Genomic DNA, 9,987 nt, shown 5'->3' on the forward strand with positions numbered 1-9,987 from the left:
ACTCATTTATCCTTTAAGTGTTTTAGGTAATTCCTTAAGACTGTAAGTGCAGGCGCAGCTGCTGATCGGAATTGGGAAAGGGAATTTTCCTAGATCGATGAGCTCAGAGGTCCAGTCCCTGTCCTTATTGTTCTTAACAATGAATCGTTGGAGCATCCAATGTTCACTTTCACCTGATAAGCTTGGGTTCAGGCCAGACTTCAAGCAGGTGCTTATTTTCTCTTAGGCACTTAGCCTGCGCCTTGGAATAGCTTCCATAAAATGACGGTGGTGTCTGGGTTGTATGACCTTGTGGTCAAGACAGCTTTATTGAGGGAGCGAAGGAGAACCAACACTATTAATCACTACAATGCTGCTGGAGTTGGACAATCACCCAAGTACAATTAGGCACCTCTCTCCCTAAGCCTTAATTGTTATTAATCATTGCTTTAATTAACTCTAATTTTCCCGTAGCTTGGGTAGAACATTCTCCCCAAAGCATCCTAAATTTCTCTACCTCATATCAAAAATCTTTCTTTTTTTTTTTTTTTTTGTGGGGGTGGGATTTGGGATTTTTATAACTTTAGTACCACAATGATTTATTGATACTTATCAATCTGAATAAGAAAGAGACCATTTGCTTTTGTTCATCAATCTGGGAAAAGAGATAAAGACCTGTCCGTATTTAATAAAGGCAAACTAATGCATGCCTTTTGATTAACCTACACTATGTCCTAAAAATTCTTGCCAGCAGTTACTTACTTTGGCTACTCTCCTGCTCCTTCTGGCATTTTTCTTGCCTCCATTTATAGGAAGAAATAATTGTGGATATTGTGGGTGGCTACATTTGCTCATTGAATACTTGAGGTAGTTTTTTTTTTCTTCCTGAAGAAGGAAGTCAGTTGTACCTGCCACTTTCTTAGCTTTTTGTCCTTTGAAGGTAGAGCTTGCGTTATTCTTAATTTGCATTTAATAATGCCTTAGCAATAACCTCAATATAGAATTTAATTTCCTTAAAAACCCTGCTTTATAAAAAAGCTTGAAGTTATGAACCTAAATTTACAAAAATATAACTTCTAAAAATGGCATGAGTATTTGAAGCAATTTTACAACAGAAATATGAAATGGTGTTACTAGAAACATATTATGACAAGAAAAGACAAACTCCTCTCTGAATAATCATAACATCTTTCTAAGGTGATTTTTAGAGTTGGCCTCTGGATCATCTGGAAGAATTGAAGGATGGGAGATTAGCTAAAGTCCTCATACTGTTCCAAGTCTCAGCAAGAGGCAAAGTAGTTTGGTCCAAATTCCAGAAGATTCAAGAAAAGGAATACCAAATTTGATATGTGCTATAATCAGCTCAATTTTTCTTATTCCATTCTTTATCCAGTGAAATGAAGGATAAAGGCCACTGATCTCATAGTCAGAAAGTTTGAGTTCTAGATCTTTTTTTTTTTTTTTTTTTTAAATTTTAAACCCTTTACTTCTGTGTATTGACTTATAGGTGGAAGATTGGTAAGGGTAGGCAATGGGGGTCAAGTGACTTGCCCAGGGTCACACAGCTGGGAAGTGTCTGAGGCCGGATTTGAACCTAGGACCTCCTGTCTCTAGGCCTGGCTCTCAATCCACTGAGCTACCCAGCTGCCCCCTAGATCTTTTACTAATTTGCTATCTGACTATATGCTAGTCATCATCTCAATTTTTCATCTATGAAATGGGGAGAATGCTTATCTTACCTGATAAATGTTATTGGATTGTTGCAAGACCAATTGAAATAGTCTGCAAGTGCTTAGAAAGATATTTGGCATTATTCAAATACAAGGTGGTATTACTATTTTTATTTTTTTAAAATTATTTTTAGTTCCAAACTTTCCCTCTATCCCTCTCCCACCCTTTGAGATGGTAGGGAATACTACTCGCTATACATGTGAAGTCCTACAAAATATATTTATGCATTAATCATGTTGTCTCCCCCCACCTCCCCACTTCCCAAGCAAGAAAAATAAAGGGGAAAAGATACTTCAATCTGCATTTGGATTCCATCAGTGCTCTATCTGGAGGTAGATAACATTTTAAATGAGTCCTTTGAAATTGTGGTTAATCATTGTATCGATCAGAATATCTAAGTCTTTGTTACCTCATACATTGTTCTCCTGGTTCTTCTCATTTCACTTTACATTAATTCATGTAAGACTTCTCTGGCTTTTTTGAAACCATCCAGCTCATCATTTCTTACAGCACAATCATAAACCACTTATTCAGTCATTCCCAGATTAATTGGAATTCTCTAAGTTTTTAATTCTTTACCACCACAAAAAGAGCTGCTATAAATATTTATGTACATATGTGGCCTTTTCCTTTTATCTCTTTGTGGTATAGATCTTATAGCAGTATTACTTATAGTGGGGCCCAAGGCTATGCACAGTTTTATAGCCCTTTATGCACAGTTCCAGATTTTTCTCCAGCATAGTTGGGCCAATTCACAACTCTGCAAACAATGCATGAATATACCTACTTTCCCAATCCCCTCTGGCATTTGTCATTTTCCTTTTCTGATGGCATTATTACTAAAGAACTACTAAAGAATAAAATAACTAAAGAATTACTAAAGAACTAAAGAATTCATTACTAAAGAATGATAAAGCTTATCAAGTACCTTGGATAATCCAGAAGATATATCTTTTTTTTTCTGGGAGCTCAAGTTAATTTGCATTTAATTCTTCCCCATTCTTGGACTCCATTCCTGATAGGCTTTATCTTGCCAGGAACCAACCCCCCTTTCCACTTTCAAAGTGTTTCCATTTCTCACTGTCTACACTCCCGCCCTCCTGCTCATTTACTCTTCTTCCTCTTTCCAGTTCATCATTATATGTTGCCTTCCCGTATTAGAATGGAAACTCTCTGAGGGAAGGGAATGATTTGCTTTTATTTGTATACTCAGAACACAGTACAATCTTCTGCATATATAGTGAGTGCTTAAAAAATTATCCGTTTTTTGTTTGTTTGTTTTCTGGAGCTAGGGATGTACTTTTGGTGGTCCAGTGGACTATCAGTGCCTTTCTGGCTTGGGAAAGCTGGCCCTGGATGAAACTTTTCTTTAAGATCAAGGTTTTTGTGAAGTCTGTGGAAAGTGGAAAAAGAGGTGATCACATTTAAGGAAGAGTTGGCAAAGCTGAGCCGAGCCTTGAAGAAAGCAAAATATCAGGAGGAGGAATGTGAAGCAGAGAGTTTCTTCCTTATTCCCAAAAAGAGTGACTTGTTCCTCCAGCTGCAGTCTGTGAGTATCCCACCTGGTCTGCTATTCATTCACTCATTCTCTCATTGGAATTACTTGTTTTTTGGGGGGGATAGTAATTGCTTGGAAAGGTTAAAAAAAATAGCAACCAGCACTGAAGAATATGTTTTTCAAATTCTATCAAATTTTGCTGAATATAGGTAATTAAAGCATTTTAAAATACCCTATCTGTTTTATAGTGAAGTGAGTAGTCTCTTTGGCAGCTGGTCTTTGAGTATATTTAGGTTTCACCTTATGGAGGTACCATGTTGTGTTACAAAGATCAGTAAACTTCTAGATACTGAATATATATGCAATGAGTTAGGGGGTGGGGTTGGCCAATAAACTGGTTCTTAGAGTATGCTCAGATTTGCCTTTTCTGATAAGATACATAGAGTATGCTCTAAGGACTGGGTCCTCACTGGCCATTTCCCCAATATATATATGTGTTTATGTGCATCTTAAAGTTCTTAAGTCAAAACTTGACTCATTTGCAGATGATGATCAAGTTTATCTAAAACGGTGGTGTCAAATTCACCTAGAAATAGGGGCCACAATGTTGGAAGTGATGTGGAAAAGTGGGGACACTAACATCCCATTGGTGGAACTGTGAACTAATCTAATCATTTTGGAGAGCAATTTGGAATTATATCCAGAGAGCTACAAAACTGTATATCCTTAGACCTAACAATACAGTTTTGGGGTCTATTTTCCAAAGAGATCAGGGAAAAGGAAAAGAATCTTTATGTGCCAAAATATATGTAGCAACTCTCTTGGTAAGGATGAAGAACTAGAAATTGAGGAGATGTCCATCAATTGGGTAATGGCTAAACAAATTGTGGTTTATGATTGTGATGAAATTCTACTGCATCATAAGAAATGATGAGCAGATTGATTTTTTTAAAACTTGGAAAGAACTACATAAAATCATGAGAAAAAGTGAAACAAGAAGAACCAAGATAACTTTATAGGCAGCTATAGATGTCATATTGGAAGAATCTACCTCCAGAGAATGAATTGAGAAGCAGAAACATGAACGATTTAATACATACATATATTATACAGATATACATATATGTTTGATGGATGATGTGGGGAGGATATGAAAGGGCTGAATAAAAAAAGTTGAAGAATGTTTACATTTGTGAGAAAACCAATAAAGTAATAGAAAAAAAAGAAAGGAATAGAGACCACTAAACTGTATGTAAGGATTCTTGTGAATGCACAGGGATTTAGAAAATCACATATTAACACAATCTTTGTTTTATTGTGTTTTTATTTATTTTGCTAAATATTTCCCAGTTACATTTTAATTTGCTTGTGCTGCACTCAGGAGTGTTGCAGGTATAGGAGAGGGAGCTCTATATTTGATACTTTTGGTCTAAAGGACTGAAAGAAGCTTGATTGTGGTCTCTTGGGTTATTATAATAGGCCCCAAAGTATTTTCCTACCTCTAGTCTCTCCCTACACAAACTTTTCAAGTTAATCCTAAAACATTGCCTTCATTACATCACTTTTTAAAAAAATCCTTATTTTCTCTCTTAGTAACAACTCCAAGACAGAAGGGCAAGGACTAGGCAATTAGCGTCACCCAACTAGGAAATTTCTGACGTTAGATTTGAATTCAGACCTGGCACTTCACCCACTGTGCCACCTAGCTTCCTTTTTCATGTCACTCTTTTGCTCAAAAATAGCTCCACAACACCTATAGGATAAAATCTAAATTTCTTAGCCTTTTACCAAAGACCCTTCAGAATCTGGATCCAACTTACAAGGAGTGAAGAAACCCGTGACCTGTGTGCAATGGGCACCTTTGCTGGAAGGAACAACTAGCTTTTTCCAGGAATGCTTTTTTTCTCTGAGCAGTCCTGTGTTAATTTTTATGGCATGGCTCAGTTGGCCCAGACAGACTAGGAACAGGACAATAAGGAAAACGATGGAATGAAGGAACCCTTCCATTAGACGTGTGGAAGGAGTAGAAGGCTACCCGTTAGGCAGAAAGTGAGGAATAGAAAATGCAGATTTGTCCAAGTATAGCCAGTAGGCTCTTTGTTTTTAGGGTCAGCCTGTGGGACCGATTTTTAACACTTACGCACACATGGGCAAACAGAATGAGTAAATACCCCGGGAACATCTTGGAGTTGGGTGGGAACTAGCTGTAACACTGTCAGCTTCTTCTCCGATCCAACTGGCACAATTTCCAGAGAGAAGGAACAACTGCCTTGGAAGAACAATGGGGAGAAGAAGCCATGAAGCCTGAGAGAAGGGGTAGCCAGAGCCACAGTTTTCCTTCCTTTCACAGATGATCCTTCCTGGCAGTTTCTCCTTCTCTCCAGGAGATGGTGCCAGGTGTTGAGCAGCCAGATCACTGGAGGAAGGCACTGGAAGCATTACAACTTTTTCATGCTCAGAATCAAAATGGCTCTAGGCCATTTATTTAGCCAGCCAGCCAGTCAGCCAGTCAGTCAGCCAGCCAGCCAGCCAGCCAGCCAGTCAGTCAATAAGCGTTTAGTAAGGGCTTTCTGTATTCTAAGGCATGCATGTCATGGAAAGGGCCTCTCCAGGTGCTGTGAGAACTGTCTTCTATTTGCCCTACTGGACTGAGTCTTCATTTTCTTTCTCTGGATCAAGTTAGAGTTAATCCCTCCCATGGGTCCATTCTCCAGCCTACTCTGGGGAGTACTTCCATTTTTTTCACAACCTTCTAGCCAGTCTTAGGATTCTTCTGTTTCTTCCCTTCACTTCTCCATCTCGTCTCTTTCTTACTCTGGGGCAACTAGGTTAGGTAATGAAAATTAATTAAGGGCATTCTTATAGAAAGCATTAAAAAAAAAGAAAAGAAAAAAAGCTGAAGGATGAAGAGAGCTGGTAGCTCTTTTTACCCCAGGAACCTGTGACACAGGATTTGAATGGAGGGTGATGAAAAGCTAAGGGATAATCCACCATTATATAACTTTTCAGAAATCTCTTGTTGTTCCCTTTAGCGAATCTTCCACACCAGCTAAATTGGTCTTCTTATCTACCCTCAATACAGGTATCCCTTCCACATCAAGGGGGTTGGGAGCATGGTGTCTCCACAATCTGGAAAGTCCTTGTAAATTTTTTTTGGCTCTACCTTCACACCAGAGAAGAAGTCTGAATTTTTTTTTTCTTTTATGGAGTGTTAACTGTGCCTTGTTGTAAATTTTGGGGTGTTTGGTCATAGGCTATATGTAGGTCAATGTTAAGATAGTTCTACATTTCTAGACTTTGTGTGTCATCTATTGGCTTTCAAGTTCTTTTCAAAAACTTTAGTTTTCTACCTATTTTAACTTTAAAAAAGAAATTGTGTGTATTTATGCTATTAAAAGAAAATATGTTGATATACAATAGTATACATATATTTTATGCATTTCTGAGTATCTAAACTTTTTCTGTGCCATTTGCTGGTCTTTGTTTATCAATTGTGGCTTCTGCAAAACTCCCCCACCCCCCCAAACTCCCACTTAACACATTTTTAAAAAACCCTTCTTCTGTCTTAGAATCCATATTGGGCATTGGTTCCAAGGTAGAAGAGTAATATGGTCTAGGCAATGGAGGTTGACTTGCCAGGGTTACACAACTAGAAAGTATCTAAGACCAGAGTTGAGTCCAAGGCCTCCTGTCTCTTGGCCTGGCTTTCAATCCACTGAGCCACCTAGCTGCCTGCCCCTCCCATTTAACTTCTTATGCTGACCACTATATTGAAATCTTAATGGGGAAAGTCATAATCTGCAAGGGATACCTGTGTATACCATTTTCTTGCCTCCGAGTCTTTACCCCAGGTCATTCCTTCCTCCTGTCTCAGATACATTTTACCCTTTCTCCAAATTCTAGTTAAATTTCATCACTTTCAGGAAGACTGTCTTGATTATCCCCATAGGAAGTGGTATCTTCTTTTTCTTAACCTTTACATCATTTGAAGCTCTTAACCTCTCAAATGACATTTCTAATATACTATCTGGTATTGTAATTATTTGTGTACATATCTTGTTCTTTCTAATATTTGCTGAAGGACAAGGATTGTCTTTCAAATTTTTATATTTCCTTCCTGGTAGCACTTAACATAGTAAGCATTAAATAAATATGTATTGAATTAATTAATCAAATTAGTTTTAAAAGCATTGTATTTTTTCTGAAGTTCAAATTCAGTAGCATCAATAAAAACAGCTTAACTTTAAGTGATTTTGAACTCAATGAAAGACTTTTAGAAAAAAAAAACTTATTAAAGTTCTGAATTTAACTATCCTCTTTCCTTGGGCCAATTCTATATTCTAAATTTTCCAATAGTCCAGTTTCTTCATCCAAGTTTTAACACATGCACTTTTAAAAATAGAAATGCATTTTTTTGACTATTTTTTTCAAATACATGTAGAAATCATTTTTTACAATTGTTTTCTTACATTTTGCAATTCAGATTTCTTTCCCTCCTTGCCCACCTTCTCAAGGCAATTAATGCTTTGTTATAGCTTATGCCAGTGCTTTCATGCAATAAATATTTCCATATTCTCTATGCCATGCCAGAAGATGCATATCACACATGCAATAAAAATCTCATGAAGAAAATAAAATGAAAGATGATGTGCTTTGATCTGCACTCTGATCCTTCTTTGGCTTTAGAGAGCATTTTTTTTATATCATGAATCCATTGAGATTATTTTGGGACTTCATTTTGCTGATAATACTTTAGTTCTTCACAGTGGATCATTATACAGTATTTATGTTACTGTAACGATTCTCCTGGTCCTCACTTCACTTTGCATCAGTTCATATAAGTCTTTTCAGGTTTTTCTGAATTTGTTCTGTTAGTCATTTCTTATAGCACAATAGCACAATACAATTTCTTATAGCACAATAGACAACCATATGCCACAACTAAACACTTTTTTTTGCATAAAATAAAACCTTCTTGTCTTATTATTATTCTTAGTTAGGATTGAGTGATTGGTTTGAGATAGCTATAAGTGATACTCAGCTCTTTTTTTCTGTCCTTTTATTCTACATGAGAGTGGAGCATATCCAGTGTTACCAGGACCATCAGAGTAGTTCTAGGAAGATGGTTTGGGAAGTAGAGTCCCAAGGAAAGTGGGGATGAAAGGAAGAGTTATGAAAATGGAGTCCTAATGGAGGAAGATGGGATGATGATGAAGCCAAAGAAAAATCCAAGTTACTCGGGCTGCCTAGAAGGTGGGAGGTGTTTACAATTACTTTGACTATCAGTCACTGTGACAAAAATGGACAGAGCTCAACCCAGTGGGGAGCAAACCAATAGGCTTTCTTCTGCCTCAGCCTTGGAAATCCTCAGTTATCCCCTTTTAATTAACACAGTGAGTCTGAATCGAAATAACAGTCATTGGGGAAAGAACCTTCAGGCTATTAAACTGGCACCCACCAAGGCTCTGTCCTCAAACCCTGCTGTCATGTGTAATGAATGGATCAATGACAGTCAATTGGATACTCCTCTTCATTCAGAGCTGGTGGCAGGTCCTAGATACACATTGAATGAAACAGAACAAAATGTCTGCTCTGCCTGTCAAGTGGGGCTGCAATAACAATGAAATATATCCATTATTCCCCTAATTTTGGAGGCTCTTCCATCTTGTTGCTGACCTTTCCTTGTTGCTGACCTTAAATCAGCTTTTCCATTTTCCACTTAGCACCTCCCTTTGAGGTCCCAATTGAGGACAGAGATTTACTTTTCTCCCCCCTTTTCCTTCTTCCTCTTTGTCCCCAACCCTCCCTTCCTCAGTAGCCAGTTGCTGGGCAGCCAGTAGCTCTCCTGCCAAGAGTTGACCCAGAGGCCAGTAAACAGGATTTTGCCTTTATCTGCTACTGATCTAACAGCAGAGACAACTTAAGCATAGCAAATGAGAAGATAATACATTTCCTGAGTCAATATGCTGCAAAGGACAAGTGAGGTCTAGAAAAGGGAAATGAAGATATGTTTGGAGTTGTGGTGCAGGAAGACCTACTGCAATCAAGAGTTTGCTTACAAAGAAGAGGTTTCATTTAGCTTCTAATAGAGATAAATTAGAGGGAACTTGATTGAGAGATTCAGACTTATGAAAGGTGCTTTATAGTGAAAGGCAATCAGCTCCTTCATTTTGAGCCTGACCCATAACATGAAGAACAATGGGCCACTCAGTGAGAGTTAGAGGCAGTGCACTTGGAAATGGATAAAAGGAAATGCTTTTTATGGAGCTTGAATACAACTTGTGGAGTTTACTGTTATTGAAATCATTGAAGGAAAAAGTTTATTAGAAATCAACTGAAATGGAGGCAGCTAGGTGGCTCAGTGGATTGAGAGCCAGGCTGAAGATGGGAGGACTTGGGTTCAATTCTGACCTCCAACACTTTCTAGCTATGTGACCCTGGGCAAGTCATTTAAGTCCCATTGCCTAGTCCTTACTGCTCTTCTGTTTTGGGACCAATATACAATATCCATTCTAAGATAGAAGCTGAAGGTTTAAAAAAGAAATAAAATGAAATATAGCTGTTCTTTTCAAGTAACTGGGAATCCTGAATCCAAGCTATGAGAAAGTAGTATATGGTGTGATTGTGTTTAGAAATATGAACTGAGGCTGCAACTAGGTCTGTGATTTCTTTGTTAAAGGGAATTTGAGATGAAGAAAAGCCTTCCATCAATGCAGATCGTCTTATGTAGTCTTTTCTTTTCTTCTTCTTCTTCTTCTTCTTCTTCTTCTTCTTCTTCT

The 9,987-nt window shown here is 37.8% G+C and overlaps 1 protein-coding gene across 1 annotated transcript in view; it reads left to right on the top strand.

Moving 5' to 3' along the window:
- The first annotated feature begins 261 nt into the window (after positions 1 to 261).
- Positions 262 to 9,987, top strand: part of MYH15 (myosin heavy chain 15) — a 163,626-nt gene continuing 153,900 nt past the window's right edge. The window contains 4 exon segments of the mRNA XM_044669192.1: positions 262 to 360; positions 1,188 to 1,310; positions 3,001 to 3,117; positions 3,119 to 3,259. Coding sequence (XP_044525127.1) covers positions 262 to 360; positions 1,188 to 1,310; positions 3,001 to 3,117; positions 3,119 to 3,259 — 480 coding nt within the window.

This window comes from Gracilinanus agilis, chromosome 3 (assembly GCF_016433145.1).
Source record: "Gracilinanus agilis isolate LMUSP501 chromosome 3, AgileGrace, whole genome shotgun sequence".
Lineage (NCBI taxonomy): Eukaryota > Metazoa > Chordata > Mammalia > Didelphimorphia > Didelphidae > Gracilinanus > Gracilinanus agilis.